Here is a 27,555-nt window from a genome sequence, read left to right as displayed (position 1 = left end):
GAAAAAGTGTTGGCAATTGTGGAAATGCGAGGAAGTTCATTTGACTCCCTCCAGCTCCACACTGTTACCTCTTAGCCTCTGTTGCTCCAGGCAAAATATCACCAGCCTGTTCAGCCTCTCCCTATAGCTCAAACTGTCCATCCCTGGCAATGACCTTGTAAATCTTTTCTGCACCCTTTCAAGTCTAACAACGTCTTTCCTGAGTCAAATGAACTTCCTCGCATTTCCACAATTGCCAACACTTTTTCAATTTAACCTTTGAAAGTGTTTAAAATCTAAACATTGATACTTAATTATTTAAGATGGTCTGTGATTTATACTGTTTTATTAGGTATAGGCGACAGTGTGGCTTGTTCCCTGTGTGAGTTCCATAATGTTAAAAAAGTGACAGAAAATCTGTAGCAGAAACAGAGAAACTGTTGTTTTGTAGTTGTATAGAAGAATTTATGAATCTATATTGATAATGATGTTTCGTGAAACTTGGAATATTCTTGTTCATTTGGCAAGCACTTTTGAAAACTCACAATATGAACTGAGTTACTTGTTTTAGTTAATAAGGAACAGCTGCAGTATGCGTAACTTTGGAGCATTCTCTGAACCTTTGCTGCACCCTATGAAGTGTGGTTTTGTCTAGGAGGATCACGTGACTTCTGTGAAATCTCCTCCATTTCCAGTAACCTTTTGGACAGCGATGAGTCAGAACAAAACTAGCTTCCTCTAACCACAAAGTTGTTCAAGAATTTGTCAACGTGGACTTGAGAAGTTTATAGTAGTTAGCTGGAACTTCTGTGGTGAGATTGCATCAGCAAGGCCATAAGAAGGCTTCCTGCTATTAAATAAAGTATATTACTTGTCTGGAACAACCCCATCACTGGACTTTGCAGAACACAATTTCCTTGTACTGTTGCCTTCTGACAGTTGTGTTTCCTGAAGTCTTGCTCCCTGGATCCTTTTCAGCCTAGAATTTTCTCTTATTTTAAAATTTTACAAGGCTGTGGATATTCTATCACTTCAGACCATCCTGAATTCAAAAGTTACTTTATCTTTCTTTTAATAGTGCTAATATTCTTCTTCTAAAAATAAAAATTGACTTGGCCATTAACCATAGTGAAATTTGATGTCACACTTTGTTCAGGCCAGGCTCACCAGTTATACTTGGCATTTTTGATATTTTATCCTTCTTCTAAAATTGATTCACTGTTTTGTTGCTCCTTTACTTTTATTGCTGTGTCAAAATCCTGGAACTCCATTCCAAACAAAAATGTAGATGTATCTATCATCTCCTCCCCTCGTTGCTCACAGCTCTCGTCTCCCAGCACAAAGGAGCAAATTTGTCCTTGTTAGTACTTTCCCCTGGTTATATGGATGGTATCAGCATTCACTTTTTAGATCACGGAGACATGCATTCAAAGTCCATTTGATGGACCTGTATGGATGGGCCCATATTTTCTTGTGTCTGCATACATGTGTATATGTATGCAAAAAGATAAATCAGAGGCTATAACATATTGGAGTATCACTGTGCTGGAGCAGAACACTTGCGCTGCTATTACAGCTTGGACAATTGCAGTCCTATTTCTTGATTTTGGATATTAAAAAAAAATGCTGCAAAGCTCGACATGTTAGGGAACATTTATTAAGTGATGCAGAGCTAATATTTTGGGTTGATGGTCTGTTGTCAGCTAATTCAGTGATGATGTACTGGATGAAGAAATTAAGAGGCCAAGCATTCAGCTGGAGGAAAACAAAGGGTTATAGTTATGGTCTTGCACAGTCTAACAAATGACTAAGGAATTATATTGACACAAGCCTGGATTAGATCTCAAGCCTGTACTCCAACATAAAAAAAATACCGATTGATGGATGGAAGGAATTGCTAAAACAAGATACAGAAAGTATTCAGTAAAACCCGAAAGAACTGCGGATGCTGTAAATCGGGAACAAAAACAAAGTTGCTGAAAATGAGTTCTGAGGAAGGGTCACCGGACCCGAAACGTTAACTCTGTTTTTTTCCTTCACAGATGCTCCAGACCTCCTGTGCTTTTCCAGCAACTTTGTTTTTGTTACAGAAAATATTCTTTCGTTTATCAGATTTTATTTTTCAAATTGATTTTGTGAATGTTTGCACCCACAATTTATTTACTTTTTGGTGGATATCACAGGGAGCCCTTCAAGAAAGGTAATTTTCTTTCCCCTCATAATAATTTTCCTTCTCCTTGAGGCATTATTTCACTGTTAAACTATGGTCATAGTCAGGAACAAAAACAGAAGAACAGTTCTGAGGAAGGGTCACCAGACCCGAAACGTTAATTCTAATTTTTTCTTCACAGGTGCTGCCAGACCTGAGCTTTCCCAGCAACTTCTGTTTTTGTTCCTAATCTACAGCATCCGCAGTTCTTTCGGTTTTTATATAGTCACGTTCAACCTGACTGTCCCACATTGTCAATTTTCCCAAGATGTTTGTGTTTGAACTTGGGCAGTAATAATAATTACAGAGAGGTGAAGAATCACAATTGGTATAACCCTATTGCCATGAATGTACTTTCCAGTGGTGACACTGGACTAGCAAATCTAATAAAAAGACTTGGAGACTGGTGGTGTTGTGACCACCATCTTCTCTAATGTTGCTTAATTTAGTATAGATCAGGGTCAAACTAAAATTCTTGCAGCATCGATAGTAATAGGATCGGAGGTGGTGATGGCAGCCGGAGGAGATCGGAGGCAGTAGCATCAGTGGCAGCAAGCATTCAGCTCCTCCCGAGACTCCACATTGTGGCTTGGGCCAGATGCCTGCGTGGAGATAAGTCTTAAGACTTACAATATCTGGACAGTTCTCAGTCCTTTTGACTTTGTTTCCTTTATTTATGCTGTTTTTTTTTAAATTCTGTTTTTGTAATCAAATGTGTAACCAAAATGGCGCTGGAGAATAGTGACTTTGTACTCTTTTCATTGTTCTTCTCTATTCGTATACTGGAGTACATGTGGCAATTCTAAAATCTAAAAATCTAATCTGTATGGCTCAGCTGCACAGTGAATAAAATGCATGAACAAATTGGGAGACCTAAAGGGAGAACCTATAAAAGAGTAGAAATACTTTCTCGTTCCTTCTACCATGAGGTGATGTTAAGCAAATGCGTATGCCATACAATTAAATAAGAATTTAGAGTTAAGAGAAAGGATAATTAACTGAATGCGCTAACATGTTCAAGCATGAAATATGAAGAAGCTGGTTCCACCTATACAATAACCAGTTTAATCTTTACCTTGTCATTGAAGGTGATACGGGAGAGTGTTATATCTCATTATAATTGCTTTGCTCCCTCCTCCGTTTTCTCTAAATCTCTGTGTGTGCGCGCCTCTCCCTCTCTCCCTAGATAAGTGTGGACTCAGTGACTTGTTAGCATGTGCTATAAAGTAGAGAAGGGAAAATACTTGTTCAAAGTTGGAGAAAGAAATGAGGAAGAAGAAATAGAGATAGGAAACATCTGCCTTTAGAAAGCTAAATAGATGCACAAAGAGTTTAAAATCCCTGAGAGCAGCTTCATAGTTGCAGTTGAACACCTGTGAATAAAGATTGATTAACATTTTGCAGTTTAAAGACATTTTTAGGCTTCAAACAATAGAGACAAAAACAAAAGTTTTTCATCAAGGTTAGATGACCTTCAAGTTGTACTCTTGCAAAAAAATCAAAGATTAGATTACTGAGACTGAACTGGAAGTGAAATGCTTCAGTACTTAATGATGGTCATAAAATGTTCCATTATCTGAGAAATACATTTAAAATGGTAAATATGTATGATACAGATTATTTCATAGATTTATTCTCTCTAGTGTAAATGGAACAAACCACAGATTTTGGAATGGAAGAAAATAACCAACGATAGATTTGCTACATCAGTCATTCTGTAAAATGAAACAATCTGGGAGAAGTAATCAAAACGTTATGAAAATACGAAAATATGTTTCAATTTGCAGCATGAATCACTTGTAGTACTAATTCAGCGAAGAGGATTATTTATGATGGTCTGAATTCCTTTTTTAAGGCAGAAAATTTTGATGGAATGATAATGGAGTGTATTTAGGGGATGAAGTTCTTGCACCTGTACTTTTAATTGTCTCAGGACTATTAAGATGTGATTCAGCAAAGCCTTGCAAGGCAATCAGCAACACATTACACATCTGGCCAACTGGGACACACTAGACTCATAAGTATAAGGTTAGTAACTACAACTATTGGCGGTGTGTGGTTTCTCGTGTTCTCTTTTAGTTCAGAATGACTTGCTAAAAAATATTTGAATAACTGAAATAGTTTCCATGAATGGCGGCAGGTTTGTGCCATTGAGTTTTATTTTGCACATGGTAGATTTGAAAATTTTGCATACTACCCAACATGCAGCCTTGGATGTGAATGGTTTTGCCTTTGGGCAGCAAAATCATCATATAAATTTAGATATTGAATTTGTTGCAACTGATGCAACATGTTGGGTTGATTATTTGTATGCTTGTGTGGCTGAGCATCATGTTTTGTAATGCTGCTGTGAAGCATCTTGGGATCCATTATTGCACTAAAAGCACTACGAAAATAAGCTGTTCTATCAGGGCACTGTCTCAGCAACCTTGGAGTCACGTTTGCAGTGGTTTGGGTCAAGTGGAGTCAGGTGGGGTCAAGGATTGCTTGGATCACTGGAAAAGATAGGTACACAAAGCTGATGACTCATCAACTAGCCATCACCTTACCAAATGGTGGAGCGGCTGAAAGGGTTGAATGTACTACTCCTGCTCCTAAATCCTCTTGGTTGTTGGTACATAGTACCGGTGTAGCACCGTGCCAAACAATACAATTGCAAAATAATTTACTGGAATAATAGTTAAAAATTCATCTATGGAAGCTTAAAATGCCCACTTTAGGGACATCACCTGTTTTCAAATAGTCAAATTTGAGGTAATGTATAAGTGGCAGGGAAATTTAGAACCAAGAAGCTTAATGTTAAAGTTAGGGGCAGCCCATTTGTGAGTGAAAAATCAGTTTTTTTTTTCATATTAAGAGCAATGGAAATTTAAAACTCTGTTGCCCAAAAGGTTGGATATGCTGGAACAATTGAAATTTTCAAGAGTGTTATTAATGGTGTTTTTTGTTTTGTTTGTTTGGTGAGAATAGCAAGGGAAATTCACCAAATGTTGGTAAGTGGAAATGTAGCACGGACCATCTATGATCTAATTGCAAGGTTTAATGGTCTATACCAAAAGATTCCTTTTAGATATGTTAATTTTATTGTTTAAAAGGCCTATGTTAATATAGTAATCAAAGCATAACCAACAGACTGCCATCTGTTTTTCTCTTTTTCTGTTCTTGAGTGAGCCAAAGGCAGCATTAATCCCATATAAAAAAGGGCTGAATTTTCACAAAAATTGGATGTCTATCGGCTTCTTTCATGTAATTTTTTGCTGTTCAGCTCGTTGATTATGTACCATTGCACCGCTCTCATGCTGTCTTGAGTTCACACTGACAAAACATTTATCAGTGTTGGGACCTTCCAAATTTCATGCTGTAGGTGCCATAATTAAACCTCAGCTGCACACTGTCATATGCTACCAACCTGGTTTGAAGTAGTTACACAGTTCACTTTGGTGTCCACGTTGTGGTGGGTCTGTGCCCAACAAGCTCCGTTGTCACCATCTTCTCTCTGCTACCTTGCACTCAGTCAAACTCTGCCATTGCACCCACCTCCCACTTAAGCTAATGGTCTATCGCTCTCCTTATTGCATGCAGCATCTTCCCTTGTTGGCTGTCACCCATCCAACCCTGAAAACTACTGACCCTTCCTGCCAAATGCTTCCTATTCACTCACTCTGGACATTTCATCCTCTGTCCCGACTGGTGACAGTCCAGTTCCTTTACTGTTCATTGCTGCCAAACGTGACAAGTTGTCTGGCTGGCTGACTGCATTAAAAGGGAAGGCAAGACAAGACAAGACAGATGTAGTGAGCATCCAAGAATCTGAAGTGAGTGAGCACTAAGAAAGCAAGCAAAGAGCCCTGAATTGGATCTTGTTCAGATACGTAAGATGGGTGCCTGTTCCAGTGTGTAAGGTGGCCTGGCAGCAGCATTGCTATATAAGATAGCAGTGAACTCCAAAGTGCAGTGTTGAATTATTAAATTGCATTAGAAGTGAATCTGAGATGTGCCAATATGATTTAGTGAGGCTGGTGTTTTGCTGATGCCAATCTCTGTGGAGGAGGGTACAGGCACTCACCCATGGACCATACCCTGAGATGTTGGGGAACGTTGGCCAAGATAGAGGCCTGATGAACTGCAGCCACCAGGTACCCGTTCAGATTTTCATCTCGGGAATTGTTGCCATCTAGGTTCGCTGCCCTGACTGGGAAAATTTCAAATGCCTATAATTGAGATGCTATTAGGTAATAGAGATTTTAATGTATGCAAATAAATTACTCACCACTCACTGGCAAGATTCTAATCTAGCCATTAAAACTTTGGGTGGCAAATTGGACACTTTCTTTCTTGACAACAATAATTTTGTTTTTCTGTTCTCGCCATTTTTCCTCAACTGACTTGCCATTGCCTACATTGATCGTGGCCTGGGAAAAGTCAACCACATCTGACTAAAATAGGGAATAAACTTGTTTCCCACTGCTCAATTTTGCTAAACTTGTTGCTTTATATTATCCTTTTCTCCCTCCCTGTGTCTTTGCAAAACTGTTGGAAATTTGGAAGGTATTTCCACTTTTGGAATCCTCAAAGGTTTAGTCTATCTGGAGATTATTTTGAAAATTGTTCAATGACTACTTAATAGTTTCACAGAGTTTGGCTAAAACTGGTTGTCCCAAACTTAAGAGCCCAAAGTTATTTATTTTCTTACAGGATTTCAGAGGAAGAAATGTTTAATGAAGGGGTTGATCTTTAGTTTGAGGTTTGTACGTACAAAGCTGAGACTTCATGTCATAAGTACCATTGATCTCTTCACACACAAGATGAAAATTCCCATTTTAATTCGAAGAGTTTCTAAGATAGTTGCTATTTTTAAAATGCATTCGGAATAGCAGAGGCCTAAATTGCGATTGTTCCCCATTGGGCAGAAAACCAGAGCAAATACAATAACTGCTAATGTATGTTGTGGTTAAACACATAACTCATTACAAGAACAACAGGCTATCTTACATCTGCTTGCTCTCTTTACAAAGTTCACTAAGAAGTCTAAAGAAAACGATTGACTGACATACTATTCTGAGATATTGTCCCTATTGTGAAACTTATTTCCTTCAATCCTGTATTTGTTGTAAAAGGTATTCAAACCTGAAGATTTCCATTATTTAGTTGGTGTTACTTCATTAATCTCATTATCTTGATTACTCTCAAAACTTGGTGATTAGACCATAAGGCATGGGAGCAGAAGTAGTTAATTCAACCCATGGGGTCTGCTCCAACCTTTCATGAGATTGTGGCTGATCTGATAATCCTCAACTTTGCTTTTCTTGCCTTTTCCCCTTAACCCATGATTTCCTTGCTGTCTAAAGATTTACCTCAGTCTTGAATATACTTAACAACCCAATCTCTGCAACTCTGTGATAAAGAATTCCTCAGATTCATTACACAAATATCCTGCACTCTGAGCCTCAACCTAAATATTTCAAAATTAGAATCCAAACTTCTCACATTGGAACTCATATGAACGTTAGAAATATACATTTTTTAAATTAGTATAATTGCTTCCTAAGGGTAGAAGGACAACTTCAAGGGACAGCTAGAAATTTACCTTTCAAACTTCCTCAACAAGTTTGATGTTTGAATATGTTCAGTACTAGCCATGTAATTTTTAAAGAAAATAAAAATGCAATTGATTTCCCAGACTTTTAGTAAAATATAACCAACAATTTTGCACAGATCCTTGCAGACTTTAAAATATATCTATGCAAGCATATTTAGATTCCAAACCATTATTAAATCAATTGAATGTTGCAGGTTATAACTAATTTATGCAGATACAAGATTTGATGTAATTTGAATCAAAATAGTGAAAAATATACATATGGGAAGGGCTGAAAATAGTTCATGGTAGTGAACAGCTAGTGACTGATGGAGAAAAGTAAAGGAAGAGTTAGTTTATTGTTAGTCTCAACAATGTGAAATATTAATTCTGTTTCTCTCCACAGTGCTGTCTGAACTGCTAGTATTTCCAACATTTTTATGTTTTGAATTACTACTGATACTGGTTTTTTGTGAGTGCTCATTAGGGGCCAATCCAAGTTCGAATACTTGCTATATCATCTTGCTTCAGACAAAGAAAAGGCAAAGCAAAAGAATTACTGCTTCTCTTAGACATAAAAACTCCTAAACAAGTTTCTCGTACCCAGAAGATTCCAATACTGTGTTGCACCTGGTCTAAAATCATTGGATCTGCCAGTGGTTGGCTGTGCATCTCTTGGCTAAAGTATACTCGGGAACCTGAATGCAATCTGGTCACTGAGTACAAACCCAAACAATGCTTTGCTTTGAGACTGAAGCAATAAAACAGGCCTTGCAACATCAGACATCACTATTTAAAATTTTCATGAAGATTTGTTCTGTTCTTCCTGCTTAAGGATCTTCCCAATCGAGCAAAGCTGGCTGTTCAGCACCTGGTGCAAAAAGTTGGATTCTTCGGAATTTTGGCCTGTGCTTCGGTAAGTAAAAGGCAGAAGTTAATAGGCTCAGAGATTATGTTGCGTAGTGGCAGGAAAAATAAGCAGTGACTCCAGTGAATTTAGAGAATAATATTCATATGGAGTCTTATCCTGTCCTGGGGTTTTCAGAATGCTACACATTAGTTTGACACAATCAGTCCTTGTACACAAACAAGATTTAAATGAGTGATCAGTTGATCTATTTTTGCTGTTGGAGAAAGAATGATGACGAGAGAGAACATCTGTTTTTAAAATATTTGACATGGGATAGGCAGAGAGGGCCATAACATTTAAGTCTGGAAGTTGACACTTTCAATCATGTACAATTCTTCCAGTTCTTCACTGAAGTATTGGTTTAGATTTATGGTGGAGTGTTAAATGAAACTGGGCCGTAAAGTGATAGAATGGCTTGAGTTTGATTTCCGCATGCTGAATTTTCCTATCTTTGATATTTGCAGTGAACAATACATAAGAAAATGAAACACATTATCATGGAGACTTGGAAAGCTAAGGTCCTGTCCTTTCCTCTATTGTTGTGTGGCACAGATCATTTAGGCAGTGAGATAAATGTGGGCTATAAAGAGTAAACCATGGCACTTGGTTTCTTTAATCATGGATTTTGCAATTCCAGAGGGTATATCGATGTTGTGGTGGGGCTTAAGAAGGTTTTCAAAAAATTTAGTTTTCAAAAGTAAATTAAAGGAAGAGTGCTGTTTCGTGAATGCTTGTTTTGTTCCAAACGTACACATGAATAAAAAGTGATTGCTAAAAATGTCTTTATTGTTGTAAACACTAGAGTTGAAAAATCTGAGAGGATTCTTCAAAACTGTCAAATTTTCAATCTTAGTTTAATTGAACCAATTTTCTGCTTCACCAACAACCATGGTAAGAAAACTGATTAAGAAAAGGAAATTTATGCTGTTTTTACTCCTGCATCTGCTACTCCACCACAGTGATTTGTGCCACAGAGCAAAAGGGGACGGGACTGAAACAAAGATTGAGTTTTCTTTGATAGTGTATATGTTACTTTCTCCAAATCTGCCCCGAGGAGATGACAAAAAGAGAAAACTAACTACGTGGGAGATTAAAACACTGAAGCCTGTTCTATCACTTTATGGTGTAGTCTCATGCCCATACCATCTCATCTAAGACTGGGAGAATGCTACATTGTTGAAAATGCCACCATCTAGATTGAGGTATAATAGGCCCTGACCACGTATTCCCAAGACCAGACTTTTAAGAGCAGAAAAGTTTCCCTGGCCATAAAAAGATAGAAAATAGGAGCAGGAGAGTATGATCATGGCTGATCCATAATTATATATTAATGACATGCATGAAAGAAGTGAATGTACTATCACCACATTTATGGATAATACACAAATAGGTCGGAAGGCAAGTAGTGAGGATTATACAGTGTGCAGAAGGATATAGTCAGGTTATGTGAGTTGGCAAAATGGGGCAAATGGAATATAATGTGAGATTATGTATTTTGGCATGAAGTTGGAAAAGCTAGATATTTAAAGGGGAAGGATTGCAGATAGCTACATAAGAGAAATTTGGGGTCCTTGAGCATGAATCTAGCAAAATGCTGGAATCCAAGTTCCGCAGGTTATAGGGTTGGCAAATGGGCTGTTGACCTTTATGACGTAAAGAGAATGGGCTATAAAAATAGGAACTCTTTCTAAACTATATTAGGCACTAGTCAGACAGCACCTGGAATACTGTGAATAGTTTTGGTCCCCTTATCGAAAGAAATATATACTGATATCTACTGGCAATGGAGACAGTCCAGAGAAGGTTCATTAGGTTGATCCTGGATTTGGGGGGTTTTTCATGAGGGGAGTTTGGGCTTGGACTCATTGGAGAAGGAGTAGGGGGCATAATCTCCGAGTAAGGGGTCACCCATTTAAGACGGATGAGGAGGATTATATTTCTCTGAGGGTAGTGAACCCATGGAATTCTTTACAGTGGAAGGCTGCAGAGGCTGGGGTGTTAAGTATATTCAAGGCTGAGATAGGAAGATTTTTAATTAGTCAAGGAATAAAGCAAGAAATTAGAGTCAAGGATTACCAGATCAGCCATGATCTCATTGAATGGTGAAATAGGCTTAATGGGCTGAATGGTCTAGTTCTGGTCTTGTGTCTATGGTCCTATGATCCTCTATCCACAAACTCCCAATCTGTGTCTACAAATCTACCACTTGTTTCTTAAACATATTCAATAACTTGGGCTGCACAGCCTTGTGGTGGAGAATTCCACCAGTGAAGAAATTTCTCCTGCCCTCTGTCCTAAATGATCTATCTCAAATCCTGGCACCATGACTCCTTGTACTAGGCTCCTCAGACATAGGAAGGATCATCTCTACATCCTGTCTGTTCAGCCCTGTCATAATTTTGGGTTTCCATGAGATGCCCTCTCATTCTTCTCAGCCTCTGTGAATCCATCATGCCTCCGTTCACATGCCTCCTTTTGTCAGAAATTGATCAACTGATGAAAGTTTTACCATCTGATTGGAGGAAGATGACTTGAATATACTTCTGCAACCATGTTTTCACTCTGCTATCAACAGCAAAATAAACTGAGCAACTGCACAAATAGATGACTGACATTTAAGCTAAAATTTCTAGTGTACAAAATGGATGTTGACCTTGTATCAACAGCTTTATTTTAGTCGATATACTGGATGGTGTAAAAGATATTTTTGCATATTTTACAGTAATGTCATTGAATTTAAAATCGGTACAGATTAGTTCATTTTTTTCCCCCTGTTTGTTAACATTTTTGATAAATATCCTGGGTGTGTTGTAGATTCCCAATCCCCTCTTTGACCTGGCTGGAATAACGTGTGGACACTTCCTTGTGCCGTTCTGGACCTTCTTTGGAGCAACTCTTATCGGAAAAGCTATCGTAAAAATGCATATCCAGGCAAGTGAAAGCAACCTGTGTAACTCATCAAATAGCATATTTGGAATTTAACTCATTTGGAGACAACTGGACTGTATACTTTTCCTTAAGATGAGATGTTCATACCTGAGCAGAGGGTTGGTGTGTAAACAGCATCCTTAACATGGGTGGAAATTTCAGTTTTGGCTAATTCAGCTATTAAACAATGTATTGAAAGCAAACTAAAGAATGATGTTCAAGAACAATAGACTGTGTCTGAAAAACTTAGAACAAAATACTGGAGATGATCTTGTTAGAACGACTGTTTATGATATTTACAACATTGTTACCTCCATGTGAATGGTCTATTGATTTACCTCTGGCAAACATTTCCCTTTTCAACTCCAAGTCTCTCTCTCTATGTTGGTTGATAATTAGAAAGGAAAGTCTGTGACAGTCACTAAAAGACTGGCCAAAAGAAAGCTCTGTTGCAGAGACAACGTGCTAATGGAGACTGTTGTTAATCTGCTACTTTAGATAGTTCCCTACATGGGATTCCTCCTGAATTTAAAACTATTTATGTTGCAAACTTAGCTGATGAAATTGTATGGCTAGATAATTGTAAGGTTATCAGTTCCTATAAAACTGGAAGACCTTAAAAAGACAGCGTCACACTTTAGAGGTTTGCGTCCTGAAATATTGATGATGCAGAAAATTTGAACCTCTTGTATTGTGTATGTGATTGTATTTGCTGTACTTTGTGACAGGTGTCTCCAAATCCACAGCAATGAGATTGGCTGTTAATTGTCCACTGGGCAATTCAGTATGGTCAATATAAGCCAGTCTAGCCATGAATTAGCAGTTTTATGTAGCTTTTTTTTAAAATTACAAGTCTTCTGCTGTTCCAAAGTGGGTTAAATGTTGACAATATTCTTTTGGAATAATAGGTGAAGCAGTAGGAAATATTCTGTAATAAATACATGCCTGGGTTTCCAGCAGTTGATGGGTTAAAGTAACTTGTTATATTGTGTAATCGTTCAGCCTCAGCCATTTTTGAAATATGCAAACATGTTGAGGCTCACTGAATCCTAGCAACTTTCTCACTAATCTCTCTCAATATTACAGAGTACTCCCACACAATAAATCTTGCTCAATTCATTGCACACTTTTGTTTTCAGTTTAGTAAGGAAGGTATAAATACTGATTATATGATCTATCCCGTGAAATAACTCTTAACAGGAAGGGCCCAGTCTCAATCCCCAGTCTAACAAGTTGGCTGATATTACTTTGGGCAAATGTTGAGTTGCCATAATGCATCTCAAACTTGCTAAGCAGGTTCAGTGATCTCGCCTGTAATATGCACGTGTGTGAATGTTGAAGCAGGACAGTACTGAGAAAATCTACACTTGCAGCCCCACTCAACAATATTCTACTTATTTAAGCTTACACATTAACAGAGACATTAAGAGGCTTCTAAAAGCAATGAAATGGCACCTAGCCTGATGACCCTAGGTTTCAGGAAAGTTGAAAACAAGAGGTGGGGCAGTGAAATAAGTTGTGTCTCTGGTGAGACTGTTTGGTTTCCCCACATAGCAAATTCTAGACTGCAGCTAGGGTAAAAGGCAAGAATAAGATGTTGAACTTGAGAATGAGAGATTTTTGGGGCTGGACAGGGAAAATTAAACTGATTGGAAGTGGCATAAATTATACCTGATCTGCCAGACTCCATGATGGTTGGTAGCGTTGAACTCATATTGCCTTTCCTTTATTGGGTACTCTGGTGGATCTTATTTTTTGGGGAAGGAAGGAATGATTGTGAATTTAAGGACCATTGAGTCCGCGGAGTATGGTGAATTAGCTACATTTGTTGTTTTGTAACTCTGCCTTTTAGTTTTGTTCAGTACCCTGTACTCTTGAGGGTTAAAGATGATGTGTCACACAGACCTTTATCTGAGAAGAGCTGGCAGATGGGTTCTGTACTAAAGTAGGTCAAAGGTGACTATTTTATATCACCCTGGTGATAACACATTACTCACTGCTGCGTTATCTGTTCCTGAGAAACTGGGTTTGTCAGATGTTTGATCCAAAAAAATGAAATTAGTCTTGGCCCTTGACTTCCAATTATAACTGATTAGTTATAAGTCATTACACACTGAAGAATAAAACCACACCCTGGAGGAAATTGTTGCTAGTAACCTAGTCTAAAGTGAACTAATGATTTTACCAAAAGCATAAAAATACCAGATCAAGTCATATAATTATTGTAATTGCAAATATTAAGTGGTTTTCAGGAAATGTGCATTAGAAAAATTAATTGTAATGACATGCTTGGAGTTTAATTCAATGTTTATTTAGTATAAGTGGCGCATTTTGATTGTATGGCCAACCCTGAATGTTTGACTTTAGCGTCCAGTATTTGGGAAAGAACTTGGCTCAAGAGGTGCATGGTTCAGAATTTTTGAGATGACAGGCAATTCCAACCTCGCCACCTGAGTCGCCTGGGAACACAGCAATGTAGCAGCCATTTAATGCCCTGAGGAATGTTAATTTTGATCTGAAGTCCCACTTTTGAGTTGCTGACCAATCTGAATGGCTGACAGCAAAACCAGTGGCAAGCAGTGGCTGGAATCTAGGACCACATGAGTGTGGGGATTGCGATGGAGACACAATGTGAGGATTGAGGAGGGTGATGTAAGGATGAGGCTGACCAAAGGGTTTTGCACCCAAGAGGGTGGAGGACTTTGGGAGGCAGGAACATGCACTCAACTCTTCTACATCCTCCACTACTAACACCACCACCACCAAAACTGTGGAACCATAACATTTTACCAAGTCTCCAAAATGGTTGCCTGGCTCATTTTAATTTACCTCAATTCTATTTTCTTTTTCCCTAATCATTTAACTTGCCGAGATGGGTATATCATGAGCAGTTATTTACAAGGTAGGATATAAACTGTTCAGTGAGGTCAAAATTGAAATAAAAAAACTGATCTGTAAGATTATTGGGTGATGAGGGTGTAGTGAAGCAGTTGTGAAATCCCAGGGGCAATCATAAATCGATACAGATCATGTTTTAGGATTAGGGAGAAGGGGGTGGTTCCATTTTTAAAAACATGCTTGAATAACATGCTTTAATTAAAACATAAGTCACAGTTTGTATAAATTTGAAAATCCTTTTTGTTTTTACTAATAACAGTAACTGTAGGCTGAATAATTAAGGATCACCTGACACTAATTTATTCAATCTGTAAACTTGCTTTTAGTTGTTTGATAGATTTTATTTCCTAAGCTTTCTTTCATTCTAACTCAACATTCAACTGAGTAAATAGCTTGAGCAGCTGGATATTGGAGCTTTTGATGTGTCAGAGTCCATCTTGAACCCATGACTTGAGTCTGTCCCTGAACTTCTGTGGTGCTGTTTGTAAATTGCTGCTTTGGGTTTGTTAAGTAGCAACCTGGAATGGCTTTCCTTGATTTGGGCTCCTCTTCCTTTCTGTGCTAAGTCCCTAATTTTCTCTTTCTAGCCACCTACTCCTACTCCAGACTGACCTTTTTGCAGTCAGCACTCTTTTGGTAGAATAACTCAGACACTACAGTTGAACTCATAAGAACACTCATTGTGAATAACACTTATTCATAAGACCATGGTATTTGAGTATGGGAAAAAATAAAATTACCATTATAAAATATTTTCATGTGTTGCTCTGACATTAAGCTTGTTTAATGTTTTGTGCTGTGGACTTGTCTTCGTGATCTGAATACCTTAGTTGATATGGCATCCTGAGAACTAACATTTCAGACTTGGACATGTACTTTCTTAGCTGTTTTTCTACATAATGTCACATTGTGCAGGGAGGGTGATGGTATATTCAGAATGTAAGTCCTTTGTTACTGATTTGCTCACCAGCATAAATATGCATTCACTGTTTACCTCCGTTTTGATTTTGAGTTATGATTTTGAAATCGATTGCCTCCTCCTTGGCCCTACTGTGCTCAGGTGTAGCAAAGGACTGGTTGAACTTTACTGTGTTTGTTCACATGAGCTTAAATTCAAACCTAATCCCTTCAGAAGACCCTTTCTGAAGAAGGGTCCAGACCCAAAATGTCAGCTTTCCTGCTCCTCTGATGCTGCTTGGCCTGCTGTGTTCATCCAGCTCCACACCTTGTTATGTCAGATTCTCCAGCATTGGCAGTTCCCACCATCTCCAAGCTTTAAAGAAGTGTTCTAATCCATTATGCCGAGTTGATGTCCAGTTTGGGTTCCACCAGGGCCCCTCAGCTCCTGACCTCATTACAGCCTTGGTTCAAACATGGACGTAAAAATGAAACTGGACGGATCACCTGGCATCAACCTAGGGACCGGAAAAGACAACAGCAGAAACAGCCCTGTCGACCCTGCAAAGGCCTCCTCGCTAACATCTGGGGGTTAGTGGCAAAACTGGGAGTGCTGTCTCACAGCCTAGTTAAGCAACAGCCTGACATAGTCATACTCTCAGAATTATACCTTACAGACAATGTCCCAGACACCACCATCACCATCCATGGATATGTCCTGTCCCACCGGCAGGACAGACCCGGCAGAGTTGGCGGCACAGTGGTATACAGCCGGGAGGGTGTTGCCCTGGGAGTCCTCAACATGGACTCCGGACCCCATGAAGCTTCATGGCTTCAGGTTAAAAATGGGCAAGGAAACCTCCTGCTGATTACCACATACCGTCCTCCTTCAGCTGATGAATCAGTAGTCCTCCATGTTGAACAACACTTAGAGGAAGCACTGAGGATGGCAAGGGCACAAAATATACTCTGGGTGGGGGATTTCAATGTCTACCACCATGAGTGACTCGGCAGCAGCTGATCAAGCTGGTCGGGTCCTAAAGGACAGAGCTGCTAGACTGGGTCTGTGGCAGGTGGTGAGGGAAAAACATACTTGACCTCCTCCTTACTAATCAGTCAGCTGCAGTTGCATCTGTCCATGACAGTATCGGTAAGAGTGACCACCACACAGTCCTTGTGGAGATAAAGTCCCGCCTTCACATTGAGAACAACCGCCATCGTATTGTGTGGCACTATCACCGTGCTAAATGGGAGACTTCGCACAGATCTAGCAACTCAAGGCTGGGCATCCATGAGGTGCTGTGGGCCATCAACAGCACCAGAACTGTACTCCAGCACAATCTGTAACCTCATGGCCCGGCATATTCCCCACTCAGCCACTACCGTCAAGCGAGGGGATCAACCGTGGTTCAATGGAGAGTACAGGAGGGCATGCCAGGAGCAGCACCAGGCATACCTGAAGATGAGGTATCAACCTAGTGAAGCCACCAAACAGGACTACTTGCACGCCAAACAGTGAAAGCAGCAAGTGATAGACAGAGCTAAGCGATCCCACAACCAACGGATCAGATCTAAGCTCTGCAGTCCTGCCACATCCAGTTGTGAATGGTGGTGGACAATCAAACAACTCACTGGAGGAGGCGGCTCCACAAATATCCCCATCCTCAGTGATGGAAGAGCCCAGCACATCAGTGCAAAAGATAAGGCTGAAGCATTCACAGCAATCTCCAGCCAGAAGTGCCAAGTGGATGATCCATCTCTGCCTCCTCCAGTTGTCCCCAGCATTACAGATGCCAGTCTTGAGCCAATTTGATTCACTCCATATGATATCAAGAAACGGTTGGAGACACTGGATACTGCAAAGGCTGTGGGTGCTGATAACATCCCGGCAATAGTACTGAAGACCTGTGCTCCAGAACTTTCCCGCTCCCCTAGCCAAGCTATTCCAGTACAGTTACAACTCTGGTATGTTCCTGACAATGTGGAAAATTGCCCAAGTATGTCCTATACACAAAAAGCAGGACAAATCCAACCCAGCCAATTACCACTCCATCAGTCTACTCTCGATCATTAGTAAAGTGATGGAAGGTGTCATCAACAGTGCTATCAAGCAGCTCGGCAATAACCTACTCAGTCATTCCCAGTTTGGGTTCCACTAGGGCCACTCAGCTCATGACCTCATTACAGCCTTGGTTCAAATATGGACAAAAGAGCTGAATTCCAGAGGTGACGTGAGTGTGACAGCCCTTGATATCAAGGCTGCATTCGACCAAGTGTGGCATCAAGGAGCCCTAGCAAAACTGAAATCAATGGTTATCAGGGGGCGAACTCTCCAGTGGTTGGAGTCAGATCTGACACATAGGAAGATGGTCGTGGTTGTTGGCGGTCAATCATCTCAGCTCCAGGACATCTCTGCAGGAGTTCCACAGGGTCGTGTCATAGGCCCAACCATCTTCAGCTGCTCCATCAATGATTTTCCCTCCAACATAAGGTCAGAGGTGGGGATGTTCGCTGATAATTGCATAATGTTCAGCACCATTTGTGACTCGTCAGATACTGAAGCAGTCCAATTTCATGTGCAACAAGATCTAGACAATATCCAGGCTAGCGCTGACAAGTGGCAAGTGACATTCACGCCACACAAATGCCAAGCTATGACAATCATCAGTAAGAGACAATCTAACCACCATCCCTTGACATTCAATGGTGTTACCATCACTGAATCCCCCACTATCAATATCCTGGGGGTTATCATACCAGAAACTCAACTGGACTCACCACATTAACACAGTAGCTACAAGAGCAGGCCAGAAGCTTGAAATACTGCGGCAAGTAACTCGCTTCCTGACTCCTTGAAGCCTGTCCGCCATCTACAAGGCACAAATCGGGTGTGTGATGGAATACTCCCCACTTGCCTGGATGAGTACAGTCCCAACAACACTCAAGAAGGTTGACACCATCCAGGACAAAGTAGCTCCCTTGATTGGCACTGTATCCATAACCACCCACTCCCTCCACTACCGATGCTCAGTAGCATCAGTGTGTACAAGATGCACTGCAGAAATTCACCAAAGATCCTCAGACAGCACCTTCCAAACCCATGACCACTTCAATCTAGAAGAACAAGGGCAGCAGATATATGGGAACACCACCATCTCCAAGTGACTCACCGTCCTGACTTGGAAATATATTGCTGTTCCTTCACTGTCACTGGTCAAAATCCTGGAATTCCCTCCCTAATAGCAATGTGGGTCAACCCACAGCAGGAGGACTGCAGTGGTTCAAGAAGGCAACTAGGAATGGGCAAAATATGCTGGCCAGCCAGCAACGCCCACATCCCACAAATGAATAGAAAAAAAATGCTGAATTCCAGAGGTGAGGTGACAGGAGTTTGACATCAAGGCTGCATTTGACCAAGTGTGGCTTCAAGGAGACCAAATAAAACTAGAATTAATGGGTATCGGAAGCAAATCTTCTGGTTGGAGTCATACCTGGCACACAGGAAGATAATCGTGGTTGTTGGAGGTCAGTCATCTCAACTCCAGGAGTTGTCTGCAGGAGTTCCTCAGGGCAGTGTCCTCAGCCCAACCGTTTTCAGCTGCTTCATTAATGACCTTCCCTCCATCGTAAGATTGTTAATGATTGGTGCTGAACATTGCACATTTGTGACTCCTCAGATGCTGAAGCTGTCTATGTTCAAATGTAACAAGATCTAGACGATATCCAGGCTTGAGTTCACAAGTGGCAAGTAACCTGCACGCCACATATATGCCAGGCTGTGATCATCACCAATAAGAGACAATCTAACCACCACACTTTGATATTTAATTATATTGCCATCACCGTATCCCTCACTATCAACTTCCTGGGGGTCATCATTGATCAGAAACTTAATTGCACTCGCTACATAACCACCGTGGCTACAAGAGCAGGTCAGAGGCTCGGAATACTGTGACAGGTAACTGACCTCCTGACTCCCCAGAGCATGTCCACCATCTACAATGCACAAGTCAGCAGTGTGATAGCATACTCCCCACTTGTCTGGATGGGTATAGCTCCATTACACTGAAGAAGCTTGACACCATCCAGGACAAACCAGCTCCCTTGGTTGGCACTACATCCACAAGCATCCACTCTCTTCACCACTGACTCTTGGTAGCAGCAGTGTGCACCATCTACAAGATGCACTGCAAAAATTCACCAAAGATCCTCAGACAGCACTTTCCCAATCAATGGCCACTTCCATCCAGAAGGTCAAGGGCCCCAGTTTCGTGGGAACACCGCCACCTGCAAGTTTCCCGTCAAGTTGCTCATCATCCTAATTTGAAAATATGTTGTCATTCCTTCACTGTCCTGGGTCAAAATCCTGGAATTCTCTCCCTCACAGCATTGTGAGTCGACCCACAGCAAGTGGACTGCAGTGGTTCCAGAAGGCAGTTCACCACCACCTTCTCAAGGTTAACTAGATACAGGCAATATATGCTGGCCAGCCAGCAATGCCCACATGCCACAAATAAATTTTTTAAAAAGTTATCGTTGAGGACATTTTAAATTATCCAGTTATCAACTAACCATTGTATGCAAGTCTTTTCTTAAATTTCATTTTGCTGCTGCACTAGTCCTATGTGTATTGAACTCCTCAGATCCTCATAGATATTTCCTCATCAACCTGTTCAGAGATGTTATTACACACCTTTGGAGTGTGTGGGACTTGAACACATTCTACAGCTCTCTTTCTCTTTCACGAACATTAGCAGCCTCTTTGAATTTTCTCTTGGCCTCTGCACCATCTGTCCCTTTGCTTCTCCTCTGTCTCTGCCAAAAGCATATATAAAATCCCTTTCCAACAGTTTCAGCTCTGAAGAACAGTCATGCTGGACTCTAAATGTTAATTCTGTTTCTCCCTCCACCGGTGCTGCCAGACCACCTGAGTTTCTCTAGCGTTCTTTGTTTGTTTCAGATTTCCAGCATCCACAATATTTTCCTCCTATTGATGTGATTGTCGATTCACCTGTGTCATTTTTATTTGAGGGACCCCACCATATGCAATACTGACTGTCATGTTTCCCTACATTAGATGAATGACTACTTTGAAAAGTACATAATTTGGGACATGTTGAGGTTGCAAGTGGCACTATATAAATGTTACGCACAAGGCAAACTAACACCTGTGACTTATTTCTTCACTGTTGCCTGTCAGGATTATATCCTTCCTGCCTAACATTCTGCTGAGTGCACAGATTGGTTTCTTTCTTTCCCCCTCTGTACATGTTTTAGAAATATGATTCAGATTGCATATAGATAGAAACAAATGGAAAACTGTACCAAGGGAAAAAAAGGTTGGATAGCTTGCCGAAAGGAGAAGTTGGCCTCTACCCACTGAGGTCAAACATAATCATGTTTTTGTTTATTGCTACTGCACAGTAAAACTCTTCTGTTTGTTTTAAAACAATGTAATTTTATCGGAGGAGGATATCTGGAATCTCCCAATATGTAATTCCAGCAAACCACAAGTGTCCAACCAAATGACAGTATCTTCTGGGTTCAAATGGTTGTCAGTTCATAAATCTAAATACTGATTGATAACCGAAAGTGATTAACAGAGATTGTAAGCAAAAGTTCAGAATTTAACCAAAATGGAGATACCAGCCAATAAGACAATTTTTCATTTTAAATTTTGACCAAAATCCATTGTCTTGTCAATCCATTGTCTTGTCTATCCATAATTGAGTAGTAACCAACATTTCTAGGATTAATATGATTGAGAATGTCTTATGCTTGATATTTAGTAAAATGGAAGGTGGGGTTGGCAATTCTACCCAATCCCAGACTCGTGTGTGTGTATATATAACATGCTGTTGTCTGATAAATTATACTTTGTTTACCTTCAATCCTTCTCCTGTTTCTTTGTAGATGTAACTGCAGTTAGTGTGCTTTTTCTTGTTCTTCCAAACCTCCACATGTGCTGTTTGCCTTTGTCTTCCTTCCTGGAGTCTCACTGCAATAAAGTAGAAACTGTTCACATTGTCTTATAATATAATTAATGCTTCCTCTGGGAAGAGTTTAAATCTGTGACAGAAGAAAAAATATTCTCTCTCACTGAGCTATTAAGGTTGGGAATTGACTGTCTGAATATGTGATAAATCGAGGTTCAGTTGAATCATTTAAAACTGAATTAGATTATTATCTGAGAAAGAACAACATACTGGGTTAGGGGGAAAAGATAGAAGCATAGCACTAAGTGAAAACTAATTTTGGAAGCTAGTACATGTATGATGGGCTGAATGGCTGCATCTTTCCAGTATACCAAAAATCCATGTCTCGGATCTTATTTATCTCTAATTCTATGGGTAAATTGAATAAGCAAATCCCTTCTTGTTTCTTTAAGTGACCTTTATTTTTTCGGTGTCTATTTTATCCCTAACTAACAAGATTTTTTTAAAACCCACAGAAACTATTTGTTATTATAATGTTCAGCAGGCACATAGTGGAACAGATGGTGTCCTTGATAGGGTGAGTAATTCATCTACTGATTTTCATATCTGTCTTGTAAGAATGGAAAGCTTGGTGGGTGGTATTGCCCAAGAAAGGGTTACTTGAAATGAATATATCGTTACATCCTCCTTGAGACCTAATCCACCTGTGATGGCGGTTGATTCATTTTAAAATCTTTATTCTCAACTGTGGGTGCAAAGTTTGCCTGTCTTTGTGCCAGGAGTTTAATCTTTAATGGAACATGGGTCATGTCAAATATACCAGATCAATAAAAGCCCACTTTCAGTTTTCTTTGAAAATAAATCTCCTTACCGTTGATCATTTAGATCAGCATAAAAAGCCACCTGAATATTTGTTTACTTGACGTACAAAGTTCTTCTTTGTGAAATTAAGCAGATGTTAACTTATTTTGTGTCTTCGATAAAAATGTTCTTGGACTGAAGTAACCAACTTAATAAATAGGGATGGAAACTAGGAGCCAAATAGAGACTGCAAAGACACTTGACTGTATCTGATCCAGACTATAGAGTTTTGCTTGGCCTGGACTTCTTTTTTTACCCCGATCACAGAAATAATTTTAGAGTCATTGTCATACAACATAGAAACTGACCCTTTGGTCCAAATTGTCTATGCCAACCAGGTTTCCTGAACTCGATTAGTCCCATTTGCCTGTGTTTGGCACATATCCCTCTAAACCTTTCTTATTAATGTACCTTACCCCTCTCCCCTTAAACTTATGCCCTCTTACTTTGAACTCCCCTACCCTGGAGAAAAGACTGTGGCTATTCACCTTATCCATGTCCCGCATGATTTTATAAACCACTATAAGGTCACTCCTCTGTCTCCTTTGCTGCAGGGTAAAAAAAAAAAACACCCCTTAGCCTCTTACACTTCAGCCTATCCAACCTTTTACTTAAGACTCAAACCATCCAACCTTGGTAGCATCCTTGTAAATCTTTTGTGCATCCTTTCCAGTTTAATAACACTCTTCATGAAGCAAGGCAACCAGAATTGGACGTATTACTCCAAAAGTGGTCTCACCAATGTCTTGTACGTCCGCAACATGACATCCCAGTTTCTACACTCAGTGCTCTGACCAATGAAGGCAAGCGTGCCAAACACCTCTTGTCTACCTGTGACACCACTTTCAAGGAACCAGGTACCTGCACTCCTAGGTCTCTGTTCAACAACACTCCCCAAAGCCCTACCATTAACTGTGTAAGTCCTGCCCTGGTTTGGTTTACCAAAATGCAACAATTCGCATGTATCTAAATTCAACTGCTACTGCCACTCCTCAGTCCATTGGCCCACCTGATTAAGATCGCATTGTATTTCTAGATAACCACCTTCACCGCCCACTATACTAATAATTTTGGTATCATTCACAAACTTACAAACCGTACCTCCTAAGTTCTCAAGCAAATCGTTTATATGACTGACAAACAACAGTGGACCTAGCAGCAATCCTTGAGGCACAGTGCTGGTCACAGGCCTCTGGTCCGAACAACCACCTTCTACCACCACCCTCTGTCTCCTACTGTCAAGCCACTTTTGTACTCAATTGGCTAGCTCTCCCTGGATCCCATGTGATTTAATCTCACTAACCTATAGTGCACTTTTCCGAAGGGTTGTGTGTGAAGAGGAATTGTCAGTCCAGTTTGTAACAGCCATCAGTCTTCAACACAGAGCTGCTGTTTATTTGTTATGAAAAGTTGTCACGTAGTGTAATGGGAGGGAGGGTGCTTTTGTGAACTTGTGATTGAGCATAACTTGTTTATGCTTAATGCTGAAACGGGGAAAGTTCTAATGCCTAGTACTAACATTCTCACCTTGAAGAATCTACACTATCAAAGAAAAATAAGTGCTTACAATTTTGGGCACAGTGATTCCTTAGAATTTAAGGAAGTGTAGGCCATTGGGCCCAACAAACACATCCCATTTTGATTAATAATACCTATCTGTTTTCTCTCCACATCCCTCCGCTCCCGCATTTCATAAGGTAAAGCTAATTCACTCGTTAACCATTTACACTCCTCCCCAGTTTTTCCCCACCCACCAAGAAGTGCTCAAGTCTGATTTGTGCCAGATAGCCTGTCGGGTAATCTACTGTTGTTGATGTAAATTGTGATGAATAACTGAAAGTTGTAATATGGCGTCATTTAAAAGAAAAAAGAAATTCTTTCCAACTGTAACAAAAGCAAGGTAATTGGACGATTTTTTTGAAGCATGCAGTTAGATTATTTTACGATGATGCAGTAACCTTGATGATTTATGATCAACTTCATAGAATTGATTTCATTTTATTGACGGTTATATGTACAAAAGGTTATGGTTGATTGGCAGTGAGTAATTGGTCTCTAGTTTGGAATGACATCAATAAATGCTTGAGCTTTGCTCTCGTGTTCTACTGAACATTTTGATCAAAGGAATCTGAAGAAAGATTTAATTGAGGTGTATAAGATTGGGAGGCCTAGATACAGTGCATAGGAAGGACCTACTTTCCTGAGCAGAGGTTTCAATAACCAGAAGACATAGATTTAAGGTGATTGTTAGAGGTTTTGAAGAGATTTGAGAAATATTATTTTCAGTCAGAGGATGGTGGGGTTCTGGAACTCACTACTTGAAAGGGAATTCGCTACCTCTGTTCATACAGCCCAGGCTCTGACGTACCTTTAACTTCAATCTCAATTTTCAACAGTTGGTGCACGTACATCTCATATGTCTCACTGTTCACTTCTGAAATTTTATCCTTTGTATTAGGTTGCCTTTCTTTGTTCTTTCGACCAAAATGTAATATTATATTGTTCAATTTATTAATGTCTTCTTAAACTTTACCACTATTTTCCTCAGTTCACAATATTTTCAAATTTTATTATACCCTGTGCACCCAAATACAAGAAATTAATGTAGGTCATGCAAAACCGGAATCTTCTTATTCACCCCTGGAGAACCCACCATAAGCCTCCAACTAATCCAAAAAAAAAGCTGTTCACCACTGTTCTTTGTATGTGTCACTCAAATAACATTTTATCAGTGCGGACCCTGTCTGTCTTATCCATGGGCTTCAACTTTGCTGACAAATCTGTTATGTGGCACTTTATCAAGGGTCTTCTGTTAGCCCACGTACATAACATTAACTGCATTATGCTCCCCAACCCCCTCTGTTACTTCATTAAAAATACTCAATCACACATTAAACAATTTGTCCTTAATGAATTGGTGCTCTCTTACTTTGCTTAATCCACTTTTTCCAAGTAACATAAATTTGGTCCTCGATGATTATTTTAAAAGCTGTTCCTCCAGAGAGGCTAAATTGGCTGGCCTGGAGTTGCTGAGTTTATCCTTGTAACTTTTTTTTTGAAATAAGGATTTAATAATTGCAATTCTCCAGCCCTCTATCACCACCTAATCAGATCAGAAGATTCTGACCAGTGCTCTGTGTAATTTCCACCCTCGCTTCCCTCTGTGCATCACATCTAGCCCCAATGACTCATCAACTTGCTAAACAGCTACCCATTCTAACTCTTCCTACTTATCAATTTCCAGTGCATCCAGTATAACTATTACCTTCTCTTTCACCATGACTTGGGCAGCATCTTATTCCAAAGAACAAAGAACAGTACAGCACAGAAACAGGCCCTTCGGCCCTCCAAGCCTGTGCCAACACATTTCACCCTTCCATACTAAAACTTTCTTGACTTTCAGGATCCGTATCCCTCTATTCCCTTCCTATTCAGGTATTCGTCCAAGTGCTTCTTGAATGCTGCTATTGCGTCAGCTTCCACGACACCTCTGGCCACATATTCCAGGCACTCACCACCCTTTGTGAGAAAAATGCGTGCATCTCTTTTAAACTCCTCCTCCCCCCACCCCCACCCCCACCACCACCACCACCACGCATCTCGAACCTGTGTCCCCTGGTAATTGACCCCTCCACCCTGGGAAAAAGCCTCAGACTTTCCACTCTATCCATGCCATTCACAATCTTTTAAAATTCTATCAGGTCACCCCTCAACTTCTTGCATTCCAATGAAAACAAATCCAGTCTATCCAACCTTTCTTCACAGCTAAAATCCCCCATACCAGGCAATACCCTGGTAAACCTTTTCAGTACCCTCGCCAAAGCATCCACATCCTTTGTCCAGACTTTGTAAGCACAGATGCAAAGTGGTTATTTAGCACCTTAGCCAAGCTGTCTGCCTTTTTACAAAAAAAACACCTTTTGACCCTTAATTAGGCCCCCTCCTCCTTTTACCACTCTTTACAATCAATATGATTATAAAAGACATTTGGATTGATTTTAATCGAATCAGAGATAGTAGGAACTGCAGATGCTGGAGAATCCGAGACAACAAGGTGCAGGGCTGGATGAACAGATTTTAATGTTGGCTGCCAATTCCTTTACAAACTCTTTCTTTGATTTTCTTTTTTGTTTGCCCTACCTTTTATCCTTTATGGGAATGTCTTTCAACTGTATTGCAACAATGTCTTTAAAAGCAGCCCATTGTTGAATTACATTCTTGCTTCCCAATCTTTGGATTGGGCTCAGATTACAAATCATTCTTGGCCTGCCTCCCAATTTACTACTTTTACTCAGGATTGCTCTTGTTCTTTCTCATGGCTTGTCACATTCTCATTATATTTTGTTCACTGTTCTCTAAATGTTCCCTCAGTGACATTTGATCCATTTGATGCACTTCATTCCCTAGAACTAGGTCCATCATTGTCTCCTTCCTGATTTCACTGGGAACATATTAATGTAGAAGATTCTGTTTGAAATATTTTAGAAATTATGGTCCCTCTCAGCCCTTCATGCAATTATGACCTATATTAGGATAACTAAAGTTCCAATTATAAATTTTCTGTTTTTTTGGTACCTTTCTGTAATTTCCTTGCAAGTATGCTCCTCAGAATTCTACTGCAAAAAATAAAAAAAAGTTTCATATAGTAAATGATGTTCTATAACTTTGCAACAAATACCCATTGACACAGTATGGAAGAAGGAAGCAGTGCCACTAAAGATGTCCAATCCATCTAACTTTCCCTGTCCCATGTGCAAGACCTACTTCCATTAGCCAGGGACCAACCACTTTCAATGAACAATCAAGTTCAAAAGGCCAAAGCCCTGGGTGTGAGACGTGACCAAGATTGAAACAAATGATAGCAAGTTGATGTATTGTATTTTTACCGGCCTGAAGATTGCAGGCCGAACAATGTTTAGAGAGCAAGAAATTTCAAATTTCAGTACATGAAATAAATTATTTGGAGAAGGAGACCAGATAATGACTCTTTGTTTCAAAGGTCCATTGAGGTGCATTTTTGTGCTTCGTGTCAGCTTTGAAGTGTGGTTTTTGCCCCTTTTCTTAATCATTTTGCTAAAATCTGATATAGATGTCCAATGCCTGGCTCGTGATCATTGACTGAACACTCTGCTGCCATGTAGTAGACTGTAAGATTAGAAGAAATTGCACAAGAGGAAGCTGTTCAGCCCCTTGCACCTGCTGCACCACTCAGTGGGATCATGGCAGATCCAACGTTTCTGTTGTCCACTTTCCTGCATTTTCCTAACCCTTAATTCTCCTACTGATCAAGACTCTGTCTGTCTCAGCCTTAAAGCATACATAAGGACTCTGTCCCCACAGCTTTCTGTGACAAGAAATT

General features: G+C 40.0%; 1 protein-coding gene across 1 annotated transcript in view; it reads left to right on the top strand.

Moving 5' to 3' along the window:
• Window positions 1-27,555, top strand: part of vmp1 (vacuole membrane protein 1) — an 88,802-nt gene that overhangs the window by 44,736 nt on the left and 16,511 nt on the right. Inside the window, exons 5-7 of the mRNA XM_020534604.2 lie at window positions 8,602-8,682; window positions 11,491-11,607; window positions 21,851-21,912. Of these exons, the coding sequence (XP_020390193.2) occupies window positions 8,602-8,682; window positions 11,491-11,607; window positions 21,851-21,912 (260 nt within the window). The remainder of the gene's footprint in view (window positions 1-8,601; window positions 8,683-11,490; window positions 11,608-21,850; window positions 21,913-27,555) is intronic.

The sequence above is a fragment of the Rhincodon typus genome, chromosome 26 (assembly GCF_021869965.1).
Source record: "Rhincodon typus isolate 14 chromosome 26, sRhiTyp1.1, whole genome shotgun sequence".
NCBI classification, from domain to species: Eukaryota; Metazoa; Chordata; class Chondrichthyes; order Orectolobiformes; family Rhincodontidae; genus Rhincodon; species Rhincodon typus.
This window is presented reverse-complemented; position numbering and strand designations above follow the sequence as displayed.